The sequence below is a fragment of the Coregonus clupeaformis genome, unplaced genomic scaffold (genome assembly GCF_020615455.1).
Source record: "Coregonus clupeaformis isolate EN_2021a unplaced genomic scaffold, ASM2061545v1 scaf1527, whole genome shotgun sequence".
In the NCBI taxonomy this organism is placed as follows: domain Eukaryota; kingdom Metazoa; phylum Chordata; class Actinopteri; order Salmoniformes; family Salmonidae; genus Coregonus; species Coregonus clupeaformis.
In genome coordinates, this window is record NW_025534981.1 from 20,562 (window position 1) to 44,415 (window position 23,854).

Sequence of the window (23,854 nt, forward strand, 5' to 3'; positions counted from 1 at the left end):
ACGCCTTTCCAGAAGAGTGGAGGCTGTTATAGCAGCAAAGGGGGGACCAACTCTATAGAATGTCCATGATTTTGGAATGAGATGTTCGACAAGCAGGTGTGCACATACTTTTGGTCATGTAGTGTGTTTGAGGTGCCTTTAGCGATGGTATGGATGTGGAATTCTCATTTAATTGTTTAAGTATTATTTAATTAAACTCCAAGTATGAAATAATAGATTTTGTCAACACTTCAAGAGTAGCTTATAAGGTAGGCTGGCTCACACCGACTCTTATTCCTTCATGGTCCCCTTTGAGATACAGTGTACTACTGCTGCCATCTGTTGGATAAAAGAGGGGCGTACAGGTGCACAAAGCCAGCTCTTGAAGTACTTTAAGTAAATTGACAAGCCTATTCTCTTGTTGTTATCTTCCCCTCAACACTATTAATCAGACTACTACTTTACTCTAAATGTCCATAATGACCAAAAGCCTACCAAACATCTTTCTTCATTTTATTTCCCAGAAACACACTTCTTTGGCAGGCTCTTGAACAAGCTGCACAATTTTGTCATAGTGCCTTTAGTTGCCAAGGGAAACTGTTTCCGTGGAAAGGCCAAGTAAACAGCTGAACCCAATCTAAAGTACTTCCATAACTTGAGGCGAGCATAAATGGACTCATGGTACACCTCTTCACATTACGTCTGGAAATATTCACTAGGCTAGTTTGATAAATAAGTAATTCTTTGTTACTAATATAATGGAACAATGAAAGGGCGACACATTTCAGTCCTGATTTGTTTGTGTTTGTATTCCCATTCTTTGAATAATTCTCACTCCAGTATTCCCATACAGGAGCTCCCTGGGGAATCAATTGACTCCAGTCCTGACACAGGAAGCCCTTGCCCTTCCCAACACCATGCCCTCCACCACAGTGGGAGCGATATCCATGGCAACCCATCTTCCAATCTGGAGAATGGTAAGAGGCGCTTCAGCGTCAGGGTCCAGAGTGTGGACTTTGTCCAACTTCAGCGCATGGCAGAATACAGTCACCAAGCACAAAGGGAGCAACCCCTTCATCCGTGCTGTGGCAGTGTGAGGAGAAAAACTCCACATGGAAAAAGAACATGGAGGATGTGACCGTTTTTCATGAGGGGTATGGAGGCAAAAAGGGGAGCAGCTTTTTCGGGGTCTTTGATGGGTTCCATGGACTCAGTTCTGCAGTTACGGCATCCAGGGAGATGCCTGTTTTAGTCCTGGAGCAACTCTCCAAACAGGACCCCTTGCTCTCCTTGGAGAAGGACCAGGTGGAGCTACTGTCCCGCTTTGAGGCCCTGTTCCAGAAAGACTGCAACAGGCCTTACCCAGGCCAGGCCCAGAACATTGCACTAGGCCTAGGCCCTGAGCAGCTGGAGAATCTGACCAAAGTGGAACAGGTGAACCTAGCCTTCACCACAGCCTTCTGGAAGATGGACCGGGTCCTGGGGCTTGGCAAGAACGAGACCTCCAAGATCCGCTGGAGTGGCTGCACAGCGCTGCTCTGCCTGATCGACAGTAGGAGCAGGGAACAGGACAGAAGAGTAACACACCAACCCCCTCACAGGAGTTACAGGGTGGAAGAATTCTCATTGCTAACTGTGGTCAGTATTTTACTAGCATACTGATAATACACTGCAAATATGATACAGAACAAGTATTATTCACTGAATACTATACATTTCCAATTAGCATATCTCTTGTTGATTTCCATGTCACAGGTAACGTGCAAGTGGTACTGTACAAACAAGGCAGGGGCCTCCGTCTGACCAAAGACCACAGCACGTCCAACCCTAAGGAGCGCAAACGCATCCTCCAGTCCGGAGGGGCAATTAGCGTCAACAAACAGCACGATCTGGTGGAGGGGCTGACCAAGGCCACCCGAGGGCTTGGTCATTATGGTGATCGCAAGCTGAAGAAGTCGGTCATCCCTGTGCCTTACTCTGTGTGTCTGCCCACGGACCCATCCTTCCAGCTGCTGGTCCTAGCGTCCCGTGGCGTCTGGGAAGTCTTGGATGAGCATGCAGTGGCTGAGAGAGCTCTGACGGTCATTGAGTTGACTCAACAGAAATTAATATTGACGACCCAGCGCCTCATGCAAACTGTTGAGGATTCGTCCGTTTCAGATTCTCAAAGTTGCATTCTGGCAAGACCAGGGTCATCTATTTTTAATACTGAAGAACCTACCAGTGTCAAGGATGAGGACAACCCACCAGAGTTGGACATGCTAGAGACTCCGGGGGTACAAGCTAGTGATATGCAGAATGCAGAGGAAACAGAGAGATATCAATCCTCAGTCCTGCAGCAGGAGAGTGAGGTCAATGTGAAGGAAACTATGGCTGACAGTCTGAATAATCTCTCCTTGGACTACGAGCGCCTTGCAGCTGACATTTGTAGAGAGCTAGTGGAGACAGCGTTGGTCTCAGGTTCAAGGGAAAACATTTCAGTCATGGTCATACTTCTTCAGGGGTTGGATGTGCTCAGAGAAAACACTCTCAAAGGAGAGTTGACAAAGCAAACAAATACCATGTAATTATAACTTCAGGCCAACTTTTCAAGTTTTTCAGAGAATGAATAGCTCTTGCATTTCTTGTGATATCGAAGACATAAAGGCATACAATATACCTGAATTTATTGACTTGTACCCTGACACTCAAACTGATCAGTCCTTCACTAGTCATGTTTTACATAGTTAAATCCACCTGGCTTCAGAAAGACTACCAGTCAGTTAGTGCCACTACTGGTTGTTTGAGGCAATAGGCTAGCAAGTCCGATACAGTCCTTCGGTTTTATAAAATGTAATGGGCTGTCATTCATTAAAATATAACCAACAATTGTGCAATGCAATAGAGTCCTCTCAAATATGAACAGGCCATTTTGAGAAAAGTAACAAGACACAGGGGAGATGCAATTGAATTGTTAATAACACTACATATATATTTAAAAAGACCACCATTGATTAGCATTTGACGAGTTTGTGACAAGGTAACAAACCCATAGCAGACCTAGACATACATTGGTGTACTGTACAATTGTTCGGAATCTCTAGATACTTTCCTGACAAGCTTATGCCCTCCAAGCTGTATTGGTAGAAAACAACATTGCAACACCCTATATAACAGTAGAGTAATATTCCACAGACTGATGACAGGTAATAGTCAAGACTTCTGTTGGTGTATGGTTTGAGGCCTACTTTTAAACACCATTAATTCTGACAAGTTGACAGCTGAACAATAACAGTTTGGGGAAACAAAAGACTAGTCATATGTTAGGTCTTAGCAAGACAATTTACAAAGCTTGTCTGAGCATGTCCAACTGTCTCAATGTTCTTCCTTAAATCAATGTATCAACCAGAGAATGTTGTGGTTTCAAGAGGGACTTCCCATGATGCACAAGCCAGTCATCATGGATGTGACAAACTTGCAGAGTCACCAGTCATCCAATCACAAAACCACCCTTAAATCCTGTTCAACCGGTGGCAGTGGGCCAGTGGTGTAATGGCACTGGATGTTCTTGCCAAAGTTCTCTGCAGACGAAGATGTTGTCGTCGTCGTCGTCTCGGTAGCAGGTGCGAGGAGGAATGCTTGGTTTGACAGTCCTTGCCTGACACTGCTTCAATAATGTTATACTCAGTACAAACAGTCATAGCCTCCCGGCATTTCACAATGGGGGAATTTGGTTTGTTTTGGTTGGAAGGACACAACTCACAACAAATGTATGGGCAGCAAATTAAAGACAACTTACTTCACCCCCAGTCCACTAACCCTATGACCTAGGTTACACTTTCTCTTCAGGGAATCAGTCACACACACACACACACACGCACACGCACGCACACTGCTTTCTCTCTCTCATAGGGGTTAGTCTTCCAACTGAATTAAGTACAACAACAAAAATGTTTTAGGCCTTGTAGTGACACATGCATACATTATACTGAAATACACTTTTTTTAAATGAAAGTAAAACCAAAAAAGGTATTAGAAATGCAGCTATACAGAGTCTTTAGCTATTCCGGGGAGAAAGGACAAGAGGTGGAAGGTCTGATGTCAGGAAGGGGAATCCCATGTCCAGATGTTATTCAGAGTTAGGAGTGGGGGGCAGGTTTAGGTACCGCAGCAGGAGCGGCTGGCCGGCTGAGCTGTCTCCGTAAGATCCACTCCCCGGTTCCGCCCACTGTTCGCTCCGGCAGCTTGAGGCTCGTTCTTGGGTAATTTCTTTGCTGTGAAGCGATAGGGAAAATGTTTATGACCGGTGTTTCTATTATCAGATTGATAGAATCTTTAAAATGTTCAAACAAAGTGTAATGATGAACATGGAACATAAAACACTTACCAATAGCCATGAATATCTCATTAACGTTCATAGAGGTCTTTGCTGATGTTTCCATAAACAGTAAACTGTTATCATCTGCGTATGACTGGGCATCCTGGAAGAAAACCAAAATCACGTCACAAAAGGTTTTCTTTACCTGCCTTCTAGGTAAAATTGTATGATGACTCCATTGAGAATAAAACTAGCACAGTCTAATGTTCATTAGCAAATTCACTGGCACGAACCTGGAAATCCAACGCTCTTTTGTTTGCAAGGTCAGCCTTGTTCCCAGCCAACGCTATTACAATATTTGGACTGGCTTGTCTCTGAAGCTCCTTAACCCAGTTCTTTGCTCGTGCAAAGGACTCCTGGCAAACAGCAGAGGATGAGCAGAATAACAAGATCCATGTGGAGGAAAGATGACAACACAACCCCTCCCTTCATTCCCTGGTAACGCTATGGACTGGAGGATATCCAAGATGTGGTCTCGTTAAAGGAGAACTAAAATATGACAATTAGATATAATGTTCCCCAGCTTACATGTATGGAGAGTTTGTCAACAAGATGTATCATATTGCTGAGTTGAAGTCATGCTCAGCTTCAAACATTGGCTTAAGCTTTGTGTACAAAGCATTGAGTTAGAAAACCATGCTCTTTTGAAAACGTATTTTCATAAAATACAATGTTCTAACAACATCCCAGCAAACTTCTTAGCAAATAGAGCAAAAGCAGACATGGGGATCAAAATATAATTTCTCATTGGAGTTGCTCTTATTTATTTATTTATTTGTAACCTTTATTTTACCAGGTTAGTCTCATTGAGATGAACAAATCTATTTTACAAGAGTGACCTGGCCAAAATAGAAGCACACAAAGTTGCAGAAACATTTACAACATAAAACATCAATTTACGTTTGGGAAAGTGTGGTGCAACTAGAGGTCAAACCATTGACAGCCCCCACTTCATTTGTTAAAACAAAAGTGCCCTAGATGTGACAAGTTTGTTTAGACCAAATGGAATGAATAGGGGATATTTTAGACTTTGAATGTGTCAAATATGAGAACTACAGAAAGATGCTTGAAAACATGTCTGTCAGCAGAACGAGGCTACCCTTTTTCTTAATATTTTCTTCAGATTCTCAACTAGGCCTATTAAAGTGGGCCTAATCTTCAAACTCCTGCTACATTTTCACAAAATGTCTTCAGCTGTACCTAATGCTATACAGTGCATTCGGAAAGTATTCAGACCCCTTTACTTTTTTTCACATTGTTACATTACAGCATTATTCTAAAATTGATTCAATTGTAGCAGGTTTTCATCAAGGATCTCTGTACTTTGCTCCGATCATCTTTCCCGCCATCCTGACTAGTCTCCCAGTCCCTGCCGCTGAAAAACATACCCACAGCATGATGCTGCCACCACCAAAGGGATGGTGCCAGGTTTCCTCCAGACGTGACGCTTGGCATTCAGGCCAAAGAGTTCAATCTTGGTTTCATCAGACCAGAGAATCTTGTTTATCATGGTCTGAGTCATTTAGGTGCCTTTTGGCAAACTCTAAGCGGGCTGTCATGTGCCTTTTACTGACGGGTGGCTTCCGTTTGGCCCCTCTACCATTAAGGCCTGATTGGTGGAGTGCTGCAGAGATCGTTGTCCTTCTGGAAGGTTCTCCCATCTCCACAGAGGAACTCTGGAGCTCTGTCAGAGTGACCATCGGGTTCTTGGTCACCTCCTTGACCAAGGTCCTTTTCCCCCTGATTGCTAAGTTTGGCCGGGCGGCCAGCTCTAGGAAGAGTCTTGGTGGTTCCAAACTTCTTCCATTTAAGAATGATGGAGGCCAATTTGTTCTTGGGGACCTTCAACGCTGCAGAAATGTTTTGGTACTCTTCTCCAGGTCTTTACCTCGACACAATCCTGTCTCGGAGCTCCACGGACAATTCCTTCCATCTCATCAATTGAATTTACCACAGGTGGACTCCAATCAAGTTGTAGAAATATCTCAAGGAGGAGTGGGTTAACCACATATAAATTTATGCACATATGACTGTAAGTCGCTTTGGATAAAAGCGTCTGCTAAATGGCATATTATTATATTATGATCAATGGAAACAGGATGCACCTGAGCTCAATTTCGGGTCCCATAGCAAAGGGTCTGTTTTTTATTTTTAATAAATACCCGAAAATGTCTAAAACCCTGTTTTCATTTTGTCATTATGGGGCATTGTGTGTAGATTGACAATTTTAGAATAAGGCTGTAATGTAACAAAATGTGGAAAAAGGGGAAGGTGACTGAATACTTTCCGAATGCACTGTACCTAATTTAAGAGTCTCTTATAATGTGTGACAGAGCACATAAACCCGGCTGCTGACTCACTTCGTTAGTGATGTCGTAGACCACGATGGCGGCCTGGGCACCTCTGTAGTACATGGGTGCCAGGCTGTGGTAGCGCTCCTGACCAGCTGTGTCCCATATCTCAAACTTGACTGTTGTGTCATCCAAACATACTGTCTGAGTCAGGAAGGCAGCTGAGAGGGGACAGTCATAGCACATTCAGAATTTGGTTTGCAGTAGGCTATAAGAAAAACAGCTGGCTCTCCAGTCTCCAACAATGGGCTGTATATCATGGGAGATTGCATAACCTACAGAATGTAAATCAGAAATGGTCAGAATCACTAGAGGACAAAAATAGTGATTTTGGGTTATATCCATTTCAATAACACATTAATAGAAGATGATGTCAGATCAGCCTACCTCCGATTGTGCTCTCTTGGAATTCATGAAACTGACCCTTGACGAAGCGAAGTACAAGACTGGACTTTCCCACAGCGGACTCCCCTAAGAGCACTAATTTGAACTGGGAGATCTTGTTGCCTGTGTTCGGCCCATTGGGTCGTGTTGCACCACCCCTACTTGCCATGTCCTACACCCCAGTCTCTTGCTCTGGATGCAGAAGTACCGCTTGAATGGTCACTCCTAGAACTGCCAAAAACGAGATGTCACATTATATAAATTGTCAATAGATCAACAGTGAATAAAGTAGGGGGGGAAATAAATACAACTACAAAATAATCAACTTTGATGTTTAATTGTTTAGAAATTGTTCAATTAGCTATGTCTCTGGTCATCATTGTAATATCACAGGATGTAGCTACCTAGTTAAAACTACAGACAGTATTTGGAAATGTGACGACGACTTTCACTTGTCTACTAGTTAGTAACGTTAGACTTATTTACAAATATTAGATTACACCTATTTCTTAACTGTCCCGACAAGTAAAGACAACAAGCCTATGTCTAGCCAAAAAGTAATTGCAGTGAAGACGTGGGTCGAAATCGTGTTACGTCACAGTCTTGACCACAAATAACCACTGTGTTGACTAGCTAAAACTTGCTAGCGCTCATCAAGCACCGTGTCCGTCAGAAATAATGATTAGCTTCGTCAGTCCCATCCATTGGTCCAATCTTACCTTCGACAAATTGGTTAGCTTGCTAGTTCATTCTAGCTAGCCAGCCAGTTACAGCTAGCTAATTTAGCTAGATATCATTATTTAGATTAGGTGGCTAGCTGCTAGCTAATTTACTATAGCAGCTAGCCACCTAATCTAAATAATTATATCTAGCTAGTTTACTATAGCTAGCTAACTAACTACATACAGTATATTGAATAAGGTTGAACCACACCTCAGCCTTCGCACAAGCAAATATGTGGTAGCTAGGAAGTTAGATACATACATTTCAATGGTCAACTCACTGAGGTATAATAAGAACGGGTCAACTGTTGGTATATGATTTGTTGTGCGCTAGCTAACAGTAGCTAACAAAATAGCTTTCGGCCTAGCCAAGGCTAACTAGCAAGCTAGTTCTGCCGGTAAACTAGTTAGCTAGCTAGAATGATATCTACTTACCTTATCCGAGATAATTAGCTAGCTAGATAGCTGAAGGGATTTCCCAAAAATAATATTTTCGGCACTCCAATGTATTCACAGGGCGAGAGACTTCATCAAGCTTGTCCCTTTCCCACTTCTTCCAACTTCCTGTTTGTTTTGTATGTGGATGATGATGATGATAGATCGAATGCCTACGTAGAGCTGAGAAAAACCAATCACACACTCTTGTCCCAATTTGTGAACTTGTTAAAGGGGCAATCAGCGATTAAAACAATAACAAACACCAACCCCGCCACTGTTTTGGTAAAAAGCTGGGGGATGGGCTGGAGAAATGTAACCGCTCTCAAATTAATAGACAGAGCTATGGATGCAAGGACTGGGCATCCATGGTATCAACATTATAGTTTGAACTATGTTTTGAGGTTATACAACTGCTGTTTACATTTACTTTTTTGGAGTAAAACAAACGTATATTTTGGGTTCTGGTGGGGTCCGACAGCTGAACTAAGTTCATGAGGCATTTATAAGTTATATTCTTAAAGAATCAATTGGTACATATCATTAATTTACAAGTCCAAAAATTGCAGATTGCCTCTTTAATGAGAGGAAAAGGGAACTAATCGTTGTATAAGGCTACGAGTAAATGTTACAGAAGTGTGATAACTCATTCACAAAAAACCTTTGTAACATATGACATGACTTGATGTATGCAAACAATTGTTTCCATTTATCCGTTTCAAAGACAAATTCTAAATCACCATAACATAAATCAGCATAGATGTGGTAAATGGAACGCAGACAGTTTCCGTTGTCCAGATCCGCGCACATCCAACAAATCCGTCATGATTTATGTATTGTAAAAGGCCCACAATGTGGGTACTTAAGTCCGAACATTTAGAAGTTGTCCCTGTTCAGGTTTAGAAGTGACTGCTAATTGCTAACTCCCATTCATATAAACTGGTTAGCATAGCTAGCATACAGAAATCGGTGGTGTCGTAGTAAATATATAATGTTATAGCTTGGTCTGACTAAAATCTTGTGCATGACCCATTTTGTGTTGGGCGTTTGTTTTCAATCAATGCTGTTCCTGTCCAATAACAATGGACAAAAGGGTCCTATCTTGTCAGCCTTGTCAGCAGGTGGCCAAGGACAACACCCACGCCATAGGTCTCTCAGTTCTTCCAACTCACGAGTTCTTGCTCTGAGGACACACACACACACACACACACACACACACACACACACACACACACACACACACACACACACACACACACACACACACACACACACACACACACACACACACACACACATCATCACTGATAACACACACACACACACACACACATACACACACACACACACACACATCATCACTGTTAAACACACACACACACACACACACACACACACACACAAATCCCCTCTCTTTAGGCTGAACATTTGAAGACAGAGAACCCGACTCAGAGCCAATGCAACAGTGACACTAGCCTGGAGGGGACCTCGCCCAACTCATCAGGACCAATCAGAAGATCAGAACTACTAGATTCAACCTACATCATTTATTGTATAAAATGTCTGCACACAATGTTTTCGGGGCTCTCTTCAGACAGCTCCCTAAGAGTTTGACGAACGAGTCCGTGCACGCGATTCCAGATATCTTTACCTCTGAATAAACTGCCTTTATTATACCATATCCACCCTGTCCAAAGTCTCTACTTGGTCTCAGTTCTCCAGTAAACTTGTGATTATCAACAGTGGTGGTAGTCAAAGTCGTTTTTAACTGTAATGCAGTTGATTGGTGACAATGACATGAAAATGTGTTGGGCTTGACATCCATACAAGCATTATATAGTCTGATTTTTACCTCAATATAGTGTGAAATACACATAAACAATAGCCTAAATGTAGGCTAATTTTGCTGGGAGGCAATGAGAAGATTCGGGATCTTTCCCTCACCGCCCTTTCCCCCACACGAGTTCGATTGACCCCTTTGAGCTGGAGCCATTTTTTTTGCCATAGTAATTATAACAAGGTTGAATTTTGTTGTTTTTATTCTAGAACACAGGTACAGTAAGCCTATAATTATAGCGTCAATCAGATGACCTCGGTTTCCTAGCTGCGGTTGCCATGTGACTCAAGATAAACATTCTATCAGAATATCCTGAAATTTGATACAAAGTAGCCAGCAAAGTAGACAGTTTAAGCTTCTCTCTTCAGAATGAAACATGGTAGCTAACAACTAGGCATGTAAACCCGTATGTATGTTTATAATATTTTGTTGGGTAGGCTACATATTTTTATAGCAACTTGTTGATATGCTAACGAGATGAATTTGATAGAAAGGAATGCAACCAACACCTGGAAATACACCGAAAGATTCCCGAATATTCGAAGGGTAACATAACAACAAGCAAAAAGGCTTGGTAGCCTAGATATTTCTTTGCGTTTGACTGATTCATAACTATTTTATCTTGTAAGATGTGCGTATATGATGTGGTCTACTGTAAATGCATGTCACCATACTGTAGATGTCTCTGAGTGTTCCATGGGAAAGCCAACGACCCTGATATTGCCAGTCCTCTAGTTCATGGAGTCCGCAGCCAAGCTTCTATTTCTGTGAGGAGAGGCCTAAATAAACAGAGACGTGTATAGTGAGTGTTAAGCTAAAGTAGACTCAGGTATTCATTTTACAGATGTAGGATCTTAATTTGATCACTATTTTGTTGCTGATAATTTTCCTGCATAACAGGAAATGCAAACTTGTAGTGTATTCATGATTTTAAAAAGGCTTCTAAAGTTTTTATTTCCAGACTTGATTTGCCAAAACAAAAAATTTATCAACCGCTACAGAAAATTAATTATTAATTATAATCCACATAATAATTCACATTTCCTGTTGCTGCAGGATTGTTTTCCTGCTGTAGCAAACTGGCTAAAATTAAGATCCTACATCTGTAGATACTGCATTCGGAAAGTATTCAGACACATTGACTTTTTTCACATTTTGTTATGTTACAGCCTTATTCTGAAACTGATTTTTTTTTTATGCTCATCAATCTACACACAATACCCCATAATGGCAAAGTGAAAACAGGTTTTTAGAAATGTTTGCAAATTTATAAAATAAAAAGAAAACAGAAATACCTTATTTACATAAGTATTCAGACCCTTTGCTATGAGACAAGAAATTGAGCTCAGGTGCATCTTGTTTCCATTGATCATCCTTGAGATGTTTCTACAACTTGATTGGAGTCCACCTATGGTAAATTCAATTGATTGGACATGATTTGGAAAGGCACCCACCTGTCTATAAAAGGTCCCATGAGGTCGAAAGAATTGTCCGTAGAGCTCCGAGACAGGATTGTGTCGAGGCACAGATCTCGGGAAGGGTACCAAAACATTTCTGCAGCATTGAAGGTCCCCAGGAACACAGTGGCCTCCATCATTCTTAAATGGAAGAAGTTTGGAACCACCAAGACTCTTCCTAGAGCTGGCCGCCCAGCCAAACTGAGCAATCGGGGGAGAAGTGCCTTGGTCAGGGAGGTGACCAAGAACCCGATGGTCACACTGACAGAGCTCCAGAGTTCATCTGTGGAGTTGCGAAAACCTTCCAGAAGGACAACCATCTCTGCAGCACTCCACCAATCAGGCCTTTATGCTAGAGTGGCCAGACAGAAGCCACTCCTCAGTAAAAGGCACATGAAGGCCTGCTTGGAGTTTGCCAAAAGACACCTAAAGGACTCTCAGACCATGAGAAACAAGATTTTCTGGTCTGATGAAACCAAGATTGAACTCTTTGGCCTGAATGACAAGCGTCACATCTGGAGGAAACCTGGCATCATCCCTACGGTGAAGCATGGTGGTGGCAGCATCATGCTGTGGGTATGTTTTTCAGCGGCAGGGACTGGGAGACTAGTCAGGATCAAGGCAAATATGAATGGAGCAAAGTACAGAGCGATCCTTGATGAAAACCTGCTCCAGAGCGCTCAGGACCTCAGACTGGGGCGAAGGTTTACCTTCCAACAGGACAATGACCCTAAGCACACAGCCAAGACAACGCAGGAGTGGCTTCGGGACAAGTCTCTGAATGTCCTTGATTGGCCCATCCAGAGTCTGGACTTGAAGCCGATCGAACATCTCTTGAGAGACCTGATAATAGCTGTGCAGTGACGCTCCCCATCCAACCTGACAGAGCTTGAGAGGATCTGCAGAGAAGAATGGGAGAAACTCCACAAATACAGGTGTGCCAAGCTTGTAGCGTCATACCCAAGAAGACTCGAGGCTGTAATCGCTGCCAAAGGTTATTCAACAAAGTACTGAGTAAAGTGTCTGAATAATTATGTAAATGTTATATTTCAGTTTTTTAATTTTTAATACATTTGCAAAAATTTCTAAGCCTGTTTTTGCTTTGTCATTATGGGGTATTGTGTGTAGATTGATGAGTGGGGGGAAAACGATTGAATCCATTTTAGAATAAGGCTGTAACGTAACAAAATGTGGAAAAAGTCAAGGGGTCTGAATACTTTCCGAATGCACTGTATATACAGTTCTACTGTATTAACTTGATAATATCACAGAATTTCTAAACCCCAGGACCAACATCATAATACTTCCGGGAAAGTTTTGCGAAGCAGACTCGACAGGCCAGACATGGATTTGGGGTCTGGGAAGTCAATGGGAGAATTGAAAAATTATTCCTTAGTTGTTAATTTTCTAGAAATCTAAAGGCACAACCTAGATTCAAGCCAATGTCTGAAGTAGCTGAACGTGTTATTACTCCAACCTTGTGAAAGTGACAAACTGACATGTTTTCATTTTCATCAAAAACAACTTTATATCGAAGGGGTGCCTTTGATTTGACTGCCTGCACATGCGCAGTTCGGTGCGAGACTACTGTTAGACCTGATGAGCTTAGCTAACCAACGTCGCCATGACATTGCCTACAAGTGTGATCTGGGATTTCAATTGGAGAAGCAGTTTCTAGATATCTTCATACTGTACCATCTTTGATAATATTTTGTTAGTTTGAGATAGACTGTCTGTCTGTGTGAGTACTACGTGAATACGTTCGTGCGTGTGTGTGTGACTCCACAGAAGGGTCAGGGTGTGATCGACAGGGAGGACCTGCAGGACGTGTGTCGTCAGTTTAACCTGGACCTGAGTGGGCCGGTGCTGGATGACTTGATGGAGTACTGTGACGTGGACAAAGATGGACTCATCAACTTTCTGGAGTTCGCCAACTTCCTCAACTGGAAGGACAAAATGTCCATCAGTAAAGTGGAGCAGTGCATTCTGACTAGTGGATAGTTAGTGTCTAAGCATAGAAATATAATTACTAGAATGCACATTCCCATTCAAGTCAACATTCTGTGATTGGTAGACTGGCGGTAATTCTATTCCCTTTTGATTGACAACTCAGCCTCAGAGCGTAAGACCAGCACAACCCCAGATAACATGCAGAGAGAGGCTCTCCCTGTGAGACCTGCAGCCTCGGAGGCTTTGGCCAGACAGGAGGACCTGGAGCCTGCAGAAGTGGGCAGCATGCTGAAGACCCCCAAGACCCTGAGCAGACCCAGGACCGTCCAGGACCGCTTCGTCACCTCCTCCTCTCTCATCCGGGCTGTCGTGGGTGGTCTCCCTACAACCAGTCAGTTGTGGTTGTGTTGTGATTGTGTTGTCTTGTAACACTTCACTGCCCAGGTTTACCTCAGACTAAATAGATATTTAGGTAAAAGATGCATGAAGAATTTGATATAATTCCCACACTTCTCAAAAAAAATTCAGGGAGGGAAAATCCTCAGAGATTCAGGAACACGATTTCTTACATTTGTATCTTTGCATTACAATGGACTGGTAGTCATTTCCCCCCTGCTTCTCTACATTGTGTGAATCACATTCTCACTGTATAATTATCACATCTTTGCACGTAGACTATCGTATGTACGGGACCCCCACAGTGCGCACCGACCTGGCGGCCCCGCGGATCAAGCGCGTCAGCGACAGCAGTAACTGTCGTGACCAGACCACAGCCTTTGACCTCCTGTATCCCACGCTGCACTCCCTAAGCGGAGTCCACAAGGAGCACTTCTTCTGCCCCCGCACCAAAGAGGAGTTACAGAATACCAATGAACCCACTGAAGAATCAAGGGAGAGAAAGAAATATATGGTCTAGTAGATTTAGCACTGAGACATACAGTACCATGTGGAGGGTTTGTGGGATTTTGTTACAACATTCAAAATGTAGGAAAAACGTTGTTTCAAAAATATAATTGGTATGAACAATTCTGCCATTGGAGAAGTGATTGACACAAAATGTTATTGAAATAGGACGGAGCATAAACAAATAATTTGTCAAAGAGATCTTCTGATTCTTATTTCCGCCTCCATTTCCTTTTCAGATCGCTGAAATATTCCGAAATGTGGGCGTGAGTATTTCCGAGGAGACATTTGAGGAGGCGTGGAAGCTGGCATCCATGAGACACCCCACTGGGGACGTGCGTGTGGAGATTTTCCGGGACGTTCTAAAGGAAATTCAAGCTAATTCAATCTGAACAGTATCTTTTACCTCCTCAGTATCTATTCCGTGAAAGAATGTACTTCAAGTATTACATATACAACACAAGTGTTATACTTCTTTTTTTTCTTTGAGACTAACTATTTTTATATTAACTGTCATTAAAATTATTTTTGATTGTTGACTGTAATGCGTTTTCTTATGTTGAGAGCAATAAGTTGTTGCTAGAATAAGGAATGCTTACTCTTCCTGCATGTGATAATAAACAGTTTCTACTCCTGAAACCTAAGTAAATATTGAGAAATATGAGTACCATTATGCCATCGGAGTCTTATCATTTGAAGTCCTGTTTATTCTGTCACACTGTTTGATTAGATTTACACACATATTTACTCTATGGTTCTATTAGTCAGTGTTATCATTACATTTTGTCAATCCTAATTAAATATGTGGCCACAGCCTTAGATACACAAAACACAAACACACAGGCGTGCGCACATACACACATGCAGGCGTGCTCAAACACCCACCTACTGTACTGAAGGCATACAGTGGGGAAAAAAAGTATTTAGTCAGCCACCAATTGTGCAAGTTCTCCCACTTAAAAAGATGAGAGAGGCCTGTAATTTTCATCATAGTTACACGTCAACTATGACAGACAAAATGAGAAAGAAAAATCCAGAAAATCACATTGTAGGATTTTTAATGAATTTATTTGCAAATTATGGTGGAAAATAAGTATTTGGTCAATAACAAAAGTTTCTCAATACTTTGTTATATACCCTTTGTTGGCAATGACACAGGTCAAACGTTTTCTGTAAGTCTTCACAAGGTTTTCACACACTGTTGCTGGTATTTTGGCCCATTCCTCCATGCAGATCTCCTCTAGAGCAGTGGTTTTTTTGGGGCTGTCGCTGGGCAACACAGACTTTCAACTCCCTCCAAAGATTTTCTATGGGGTTGAGATCTGGAGACTGGCTAGGCCACTCCAGGACCTTGAAATGCTTCTTACGAAGCCACTCCTTCGTTGCCCGGGCGGTGTGTTTGGGATCATTGTCATGCTGAAAGACCCAGCCACGTTTCATCTTCAATGCCCTTGCTGATGGAAGGAGGTTTTCACTCAAAATCTCACGATACATGGCCCCATTCATTCTTTCCTTTACACGGATCAGTCGTCCTGGTCCCTTTGCAGAAAAACAGCCCCAAAGCATGATGTTTCCACCCCCATGCTTCACAGTAGGTATGGTATTCTTTGGATGCAACTCAGCATTCTTTGTCCTCCAAACACGAAGAGTTGAGTTTTTACCAAAAAGTTATATTTTGGTTCCATCTGACCATATGACATTCTCCCAATCCTCTTCTGGATCATCCAAATGCACTCCAGCAAACTTCAGACAGGCCTGGACATGTACTGGCTTAAGCAGGGGGACACGTCTGGCACTGCAGGATTTGAGTCCCTGGCGGCGTAGTGTGTTACTGATGGTAGGCTTTGTTACTTTGGTCCCAGCTCTCTGCAGGTCATTCACTAGGTCCCCCCGTGTGGTTCTGGGATTTTTGCTCACCGTTCTTGTGATCATTTTGACCCCACGGGGTGAGATCTTGCGTGGAGCCCCAGATCGAGGGAGATTATCAGTGGTCTTGTATGTCTTCCATTTCCTAATAATTGCTCCCACAGTTGATTTCTTCAAACCTATTGCAGATTCAGTCTTCCCAGCCTGGTGCAGGTCTACAATTTTGTTTCTGGTGTCCTTTGACAGCTCTTTGGTCTTGGCCATAGTGGAGTTTGGAGTGTGACTGTTTGAGGTTGTGGACAGGTGTCTTTTATACTAATAACAAGTTCAAACAGGTGCCATTAATACAGGTAACGAGTGGAGGACAGAGGAGCCTCTTAAAGAAGAAGTTACAGGTCTGTGAGAGCCAGAAATCTTGCTTGTTTGTAGGTGACCAAATACTTATTTTCCACCATAATTTGCAAATAAATTCATTAAAAATCCTACAATGTGATTTTCTGGATTTTTTTTCCTCAATTTGTCTGTCATAGTTGACGTGTACCTATGATGAAAATTACAGGCCTCTCTCATCTTTTTAAGTGGGAGAACTTGCACAATTGGTGGCTGACTAAATACTTTTTCCCCCCACTGTATTGAAGTAATTGTTTGGATAACAATATCAACTTGAATAACCAGATTAATAAAAGCTACGGGGTGCATACACTAATCCATGTCAAAACCCAACAACACAGCAATAGAACATATTAATAAACACAACACATTAGCTTTTTTGTCCGTGTTTTATCACTTAAATTATTCCATTACTGTAAATTGCCATTTAACAATCTGACACACTGGCGTGGTGAATTGGCTAATATGCTATAAACATATTCACTAGCATTTTAACATAAGTAAAGCTATCCACACTCATAATCACATTAGGAATAACCAGGAAGCGTATCTAACCAGAACCCCCCACGCACCTGCCCATATTACCAAGCCTGGAAATTATAATCCCAACCATATTTCATTATGCATGAATGAATGCTTACTAATGAAGGAATTGTCTCTCTTTTTGATGCATCATTAATAGTGTGATTTAAGAGTTGACAGAATTGGACGACACACGGTGTTCAACAGCCTGTCAGTGTAGTAAGAGGATGTTTGATTTTGGCACTGGCATAATACATTACAGTACACCAACATCTGATTCCTTTGAGATATTTAATCATAATGCAAGATTTTTGGGTCCCACTTGAAACAAAATACAACTTATAAAGGCTTTATATAACATACATAAAGGCTTCATAAGCACTCCATAAACGCTTCACAAATCATCTAAGCATCTGTCATACTCTATAAATGATGTATAAAGGGTGACATAACCATTACTACTGTAGCGTGAATTGCCAAATGTGACAAAACACACTTTGTATGTTTTTACAACATTTATAGTGTATGACATACGCTTATAGATTATTTGTGAAGCATTTATGTAGTGCTTATGATGCCTTTATGTATGCTATATAAAGCCTTTACAGGTTGTACTTCCTTTAAAGTGGGACCGGTATGTGTATACTATCCTATCCTTGTTTTTTCCCACACTAAACCGAGGTCACTCATGTCAAATGTATATCATATAAACAGCTATACGAGGACAAGGTGACTTGCCAGTTATTATCCAACAGCTTTTAATGAACACTAATTCATATTGTGATTTGTGTAACACTAACGACCCCTTCTGCTGAGGATTGTTGTGTTTATTAATTGTTGTCCTACCTTTATAAATGCTATGTGGTATCAATTTTACTTCTGAATAATCAGACAACTAAGTTATTTCTGAACAATACAGAACAACAGTTTAACCTGTGATGACGCTGTTTCAAAGAGACAAAGTTCTCATACAGTATCACCATGAAGCAGTTTATTTTGTTCTGGGATAAACTGTAACAGAGGGGATATTGTAGGCTCTCATTGTTCATGCTGAGGAGGTTCATAGAAAGTCTATTGTTCCCAACAAACCTGAGATTGGACAACTTAAGGAGCAATAATAAGTCTGCATTTAAGTGTGTAGGGATCTGGTTCCATCCGGTCCACCCTAAAAAGCAGCTAGGTCTCAAGGTGACTCTTCTGTTGACTTTGGGTTTGGATGCGCTCAGTTGAGTACAATGGTCCTGCTGATTGAAGTCCTGTCGGTTAATAACGTTTTGTTGAGTTGAATGTTGTCAGAACTGAATTAGGTAAACTGTGCTGTGTATGCTTGGTCTGATGCTGTATCCTGGTAACATAGGTGTTCCTGGGTCTTGTCCAATCACCCTATCTGTTTCCAGTGCCAGTGCCAGATGTTAGTGACTGTCCAATCAGGTTCAGCTCCCCTGGTCAGCTCCCGGTGGAATCTGAGAGGAGAGATAGAGGGAGGGAGGGAGTGAGAGAGAGAGGGGGAGAAACATATTAGAATTAGGTCTAATAGGAATTGCTTTAGATTTTTCTCTGGTGTTTTAGCACCTTTGCAAAGCCACAAGAGAAGTAGAGTGAATTAGAGAGAGAGAGAGAGAGAAAGTGTGATGAAAAATATATTTAATGGAGTATACTTTTGAAGATGAGAAAAGTTGTTTCCAAACGGCCGAGGGAAGACCATTTAAACCAACGCTGACAAAAAACCAAACTAATCTTCCCAGGATCACCTTGAAAATAAGGTGAAGCCTCTTAACAGAGCTCTCTTATCCTGCCAAACTGTATATCTGCAATGAAAGGGAAAACATATGAAGTATGACAGGCTTTTAGAAAATAGTTTAAGACCTGAAACAATGAGAGTGAGATTCTGGCCAACTAGATAGGTGGGTATTAGGTATGACAACCAAACCGTGTGGTCCAATCCTAACGGGATTTCTGATCAGGAATGGGAGAAGAAGCTTGATCCTGCTCCGTGGATCGGAAGTGGATTTAATTCCTGTCATTGTGCCTGGAGCAAATCGCGTAAGTGATTCAGACCAAATCACTTACGCTTTCTCTTCAATTGGTCCCGTGTGGCTCAGTTGGTAGATCATGGCATTTGCAACGCCAGGGTTGTGGGTTCGATTCCCACGGGGGACCAGTACGAACAAATATGAAAATGTTTGCACACACTACTGTAAGTCACTCTGGATAAGAGTGTCTGCTAAATGACGTAAATGTAAAATGTTATCCATAACTGTAATTTCTATAGCACTTAGGAAATGTTATAACACATTTATTACACTGTCAACATAGCTGCCATAACACACTACAATACCATAAGAAACGTAATACAAAACATATGAAAGCAGCGAGCACAACTACAATGTGCTATCTTTATACACAATATAACTAACTACCTCACGTAGAGGTTTGTATGTTTCAATACTTTCTCTATGAGATGCAGAAAATTAAGTCTCTGGTTAAATGTTTGCATTTCTTATTGTGGGTTCAACTTACATGGAGAAAGCAAAGAAAACATTGACAAACTCTCGCATATCAAATCTCTTGGCTTGTCCATCAAGATCCATTAAGAGATTAAGAATTGGTAGAGACACTGCACGAATAAGTATTTAATTCATATTTAAACATATTTAAGTAAAATTGAGGGAGACTTAATAATTATAATCCAAACATTTGGATGCATGAAATTAATATTGATTAGTCTTGGACTTGATGCAAAGCTTACTCATAGACAGCTGTCACTATCTTCTTCTGTGGGCCGTCTCCTTCAGTGGCAGCCATCTTGAAGATCTTGGTGCTCTCCGGGTCCTCAGGAACATCAGCAGTGGACATGTGCCAGAACCTCATCACAATGAAGCAAAACTTCCTACCTGAGAATAACAGAGGAAGCAGCAAAACAGAGAGTTAACAAAATAAAAATATACAGAAACAGTGAAGTAGGACACATTTATGCATCACATTCGCACGCACCCACCCACCCACACACACACACACAGCAATACCATTTGTATCAAAAACTATGGACACTTCCTCTGGCAGAATAAATATAATATCGTCCAATGAGATAGCTAGATGTCTTCTTTGGGTTTCTGAGAGAGACTTGCACCTCTGTTGCACATAGACCACCATCTGAAATGAAACCAGATAAGACACAGCTTATGGGACGTGGCTATAACATGGGCCATTGATTCTTCAGAAAACTGATCAAGGAATCTAAAACAGGTCACCACACTTTGTCTTTACAATAGACTATAATTTAGATTGATATAAATAGGCCTTTGGAAATGGTAAGAGTAGGCTACCTCAGTTGATACCACCCCTCTCAGCTCCTCAAAGTTGCCATTGGACATCATGGTGGAGACATGGACCACTGCCTATTCCAAAGACCAGGTCAGTCAAGTGTCTAGTTCACATTTGCCAATGTGTAGTTTCTAGTATCCCAAACATGTATGATGAATACAGTGAGTTATGTCCTTATCATAAAGCCGACATAACCCTTATAAATTAAGTGATGTAATGATGTACACAAGGGCAGCCTAAATATAACACCTGAGAAACCATACCTGCTTGACTCCATTGTCAAATTCCACACTGTTAACGCCCAATTGAAAATAGAGTTCTATCAGGTAGATGTGGACTTTATTCCGGATCCACGTGAGTGGGTCAGGGATGCCAACCACTGTGATGCCATGATGACCATGGCCGCCAGTACGCTTCCGTTCATTCTCGCTCTCTGTGCAGTAGTGTCTGTATTTCTGATGGGCGAAAACCCCACTTTGTCGCCGCAAGTTATGCAAGCTGCATAGTGTGGTCGGTTCTCCAAGCGGACCCGCGCTGCACGTATAGATAGACGTCAATGAACGGCATAGGGGCTGTTGTGGCATTATGGAATAGGTCCTATTCCAAGGGCAGGTCAGCGATGATATGTATGAGCGCTTTGCCAACCCGCCGAGCTCACGGCACGTGGCGATATATGTAAACCGCTGCATCATGCCAACGCACCTGCGAAAGCAAAACGCTATAGTACAATTTTCATTCTGGATTTTGATAGCGAGCAAGATGCATTATTCTGTGTGATTCTTCCGGCAACCTTATGAAACTATCCGATGCTGTACCCATAATCCTTCTGGTGAAATACACAACATTGACTGTCCCTACAATATCCAGTAGAGGGAACTAAATGGCTACAATTCAGTCTTGTACATGGCTCGTTTCACAAATAAAATTGGCGAGGGAAAATATGCACGTTTCTATGCGTAAAATAAGATTCCCCATGGAACCTTGAATTGCAGAAGTTAGGTAAAGGTCTTCTTTCTAAAACCTTGCATTCCAGCACCATGCCTTTAAAGCTGCAATATGTAACTTTTTGGGTGACCAACCCAATTCACATACAATTGGGAGTTATAGATCTGTCATTCTCATTGAAAGCAAGTCTTAGAAGCGGTAGATCTGTTCTATGTGCTGTGTGCTATTTCTATTCTTCCATTGTTAAGTTTCGTTTTTGCATCTTTTACTTTCGTTTTTGTACACCGGCTTCAAACAGCTTATAATACAGTATTTTTTTTAAATAAAGAAAAACCCTTGAATGAGTAGGTGTGTCCAAACTTTTGACTGGTAGTGTATATATACAGGTTTTTCTTTATTTTTACTATTTTCTACATTGTAGAATAATAGTGAAGATATCAAAACTATGAAATAACACATATGGAATTATGTAGTAACCAAAAAAGTGTTAAACAAATCAAAATATTTAATATTTAGATTCTTCAAATAGCCACTCTTTGCCTTGATGACAGCTTTGCACACTCTTGGCATTCTCTCAACCAGCTTCAACTGGAATGCTATTCCAACAGTATTGAAGGAGTTCCCACATATGCTGAGCACTTGTTGGCTGCTTTTTCCTTCACTCTGCAGTCCGACTCATCCCAAACCATCTCAATTGGGTTGAGGTCGGGGGATTGTGGAGGCCAGGTCATCTGATGCAGCACTCCATCGCTCTCCTTCTTGGTAAAATAGCCCTTACACAGCCTGGAGGTGTGTTGGGTCATTGTCCTGTTGAAAAACAAATAGTCCCACTAAGCCCAAACCAGAAGGGATGGCGTATCACTGCAGAATGCTGTGGTAGCCATGCAGGTTAAGTGTGCCTTGAATTCTAAATAGATCACAGACAGTGTCACCAGCAAAGCACCCCCACACCATAACACCTCCTCCTCCATGCTTTACATTGGGAAATACACATGCAGAGATCATCCGTTCACCCACACTGCTTCTCACAAAGACACAGTGATTGGAACCAAAAATCTCAAATTTGGACTGAAGACCAAAGGACAAGTTTCCACCGGTCTAATGTCCATTGCTTGTGTTTCTTGGCCCAAGCAAGTCTCTTCTTCTTATTGGTGTCCTTTAGTAGTGGTTTCTTTGCAGGAATTCGACCATGAAGGCCTGATTTACACAGTCTCTTCTAAACAGTTGATTTTGAGATGTGTCTGTTACTTGAACTCTGTGAAGCATTTATTTGGGCTGCAATTTCTGAGGCTGGCAACTATAATGAACTTATCCTCTGCAGCAGAGGTAACTCTGGGTCTTCCCTTCCTGTGGTGGTCCTCATGAGAGCCAGTTTCATCATAGCGCTTGATGGTTTTTGCGACTGCACTTGAAGAAACTTTAAAAGTTCTTGAAATTGTCCATATTGACTGACCTTCATGTCTTAAAGTAATGATGGACTGTCGTTTCTCTTTGCTTATTTGAGCTGTTCTTGCCATAATATGGACTTGGTCTTTTACCAAATAGGGCTATCCTCTGTATACCCCCCTACCTTGTCACAACACAACTAATTAGCTCAAACGCATTAAGAAGGAAATAAATTCCACAAATTAACTTTTAAGAAGGCACACCTGCTAATTGAAATGCATTCCAGGTGACTACCTCATGAAGCTGGTTGAGAGAATGCCAAGAGTGTGCAAAGCTGTCATCAAGGCAAAGGGTGGCTATTTGAAGAATCTCAAATATAAAATATATTTTGATTTGTTTAACACTTTTTTGGTTACTACATGATTCCATATGTGTTATTTCATAGTTTTGATGTCTTCACTATTATTCTACAATGTAAAAAATAGGAAAAATAAAGAAAAACCCTTGAATGAGTAGGTGTGTCCAAACTTTTGTCTGGTAGTGTGTATATATATGTATGTAAAGAAAACAAGCATACCTTCTCAGAAAACTCTCGACCAAAACCCAAATACTTCTTAAAAACAGTATGGTCAGAAGATGGTTGCTCTCACACAAATCCACTGTAGACAAGTAGAGCCTACAGTAGCCTAATGACTCCAAACAGTACCTTCGACACAAAAGCTCTCATCTGGACACTAAGAGACTAAGACAGACTAAGACTAACTGGGCCTGATGGGACAGCTCAGAGCTTCTGCTCTTGTTCTCTTGGATGGGAGGAAGACGTGAGGCAGGCAAGGGTGTGGTTAGATCATGGCATTCTCTGCTTAAATGTGGATTTTATTAGTGATTTTAAAGGTGCTCTTGGGTCATGTAGTTTGCCTGTATGCATTCACCTAATGCGATATCCCAACATGATTTTATTTAAAACAAACTTTATTAGGTTAAAAGATAAAAAGAGATAACTAAGAAATTAGATAATAGATGATAATAGTCAATAATCTTAGATT

The 23,854-nt window shown here is 41.6% G+C and overlaps 3 protein-coding genes and 1 long non-coding RNA gene across 4 annotated transcripts; 2 read left to right on the top strand and 2 right to left on the bottom strand.

The window, feature by feature from the left end:
- Nucleotides 1-611: 611 nt before the first annotated feature.
- Nucleotides 612-3,648, top strand: LOC121560122 (protein phosphatase 2C-like domain-containing protein 1). The gene is given in 4 exon segments (XM_041873160.2): nt 612-660; nt 833-1,532; nt 1,535-1,617; nt 1,735-3,648. Coding segments are annotated over 3 exon segments (1,323 nt in total). The 5' UTR covers nt 612-660; nt 833-1,104; the 3' UTR covers nt 2,547-3,648.
- Nucleotides 2,925-8,394, bottom strand: LOC121560121 (ras-related protein Rab-5A). The gene is made up of 6 exons (XM_041873159.2): nt 8,229-8,394; nt 7,075-7,302; nt 6,697-6,848; nt 4,570-4,692; nt 4,346-4,439; nt 2,925-4,232 (listed from the first exon to the last, which is right to left on the bottom strand). Exons 2-6 carry the CDS (start codon nt 7,238-7,240, stop codon nt 4,117-4,119), a joined length of 651 nt encoding a protein of 216 aa, XP_041729093.2. The 5' UTR covers nt 7,241-7,302; nt 8,229-8,394; the 3' UTR covers nt 2,925-4,116.
- Nucleotides 8,395-10,419: 2,025 nt separating this feature from the next.
- LOC121560125 lies at nt 10,420-14,859 on the top strand. Its single transcript, XR_005998889.1, has 3 exons — nt 10,420-10,832; nt 13,311-13,522; nt 13,636-14,859. It is a non-coding gene; the product is annotated as an uncharacterized LOC121560125 (long non-coding RNA).
- A 3,270-nt stretch (nt 14,860-18,129) lies between these two features.
- On the bottom strand, nt 18,130-21,299 carry LOC121560124 (m-AAA protease-interacting protein 1, mitochondrial). The gene is made up of 5 exons (XM_041873162.1): nt 20,741-21,299; nt 20,480-20,551; nt 20,180-20,306; nt 19,903-20,047; nt 18,130-18,616 (listed from the first exon to the last, which is right to left on the bottom strand). Exons 1-5 carry the CDS (start codon nt 21,167-21,169, stop codon nt 18,532-18,534), a joined length of 858 nt encoding a protein of 285 aa, XP_041729096.1. The 5' UTR covers nt 21,170-21,299; the 3' UTR covers nt 18,130-18,531.
- Nucleotides 21,300-23,854: the final 2,555 nt, after the last annotated feature.

Excerpts from the sequence above, each read along its gene's own strand:
- LOC121560121 (XM_041873159.2), bottom strand. The coding sequence starts at position 7,240 with ATGGCAAGTAGGGGTGGTGCAACACGACCCAATGGGCCGAACACAGGC. Across the intron at positions 6,849-7,074 it reads CCAAGAGAGCACAATCGGAG|CTGCCTTCCTGACTCAGACA; the intron begins GTAGGCTGATCT and ends GTCCCCTCTCAG. Across the intron at positions 4,233-4,345 it reads TGAGATATTCATGGCTATTG|CAAAGAAATTACCCAAGAAC; the intron begins GTAAGTGTTTTA and ends ATCGCTTCACAG.
- LOC121560124 (XM_041873162.1), bottom strand. The coding sequence starts at position 21,169 with ATGATGCAGCGGTTTACATATATCGCCACGTGCCGTGAGCTCGGCGGG. Across the intron at positions 20,048-20,179 it reads CATAGTTTTTGATACAAATG|GTAGGAAGTTTTGCTTCATT; the intron begins GTATTGCTGTGT and ends TGTTATTCTCAG. Across the intron at positions 18,617-19,902 it reads ATAGTGACAGCTGTCTATGA|ATTCCACCGGGAGCTGACCA; the intron begins GTAAGCTTTGCA and ends CTCTCCTCTCAG.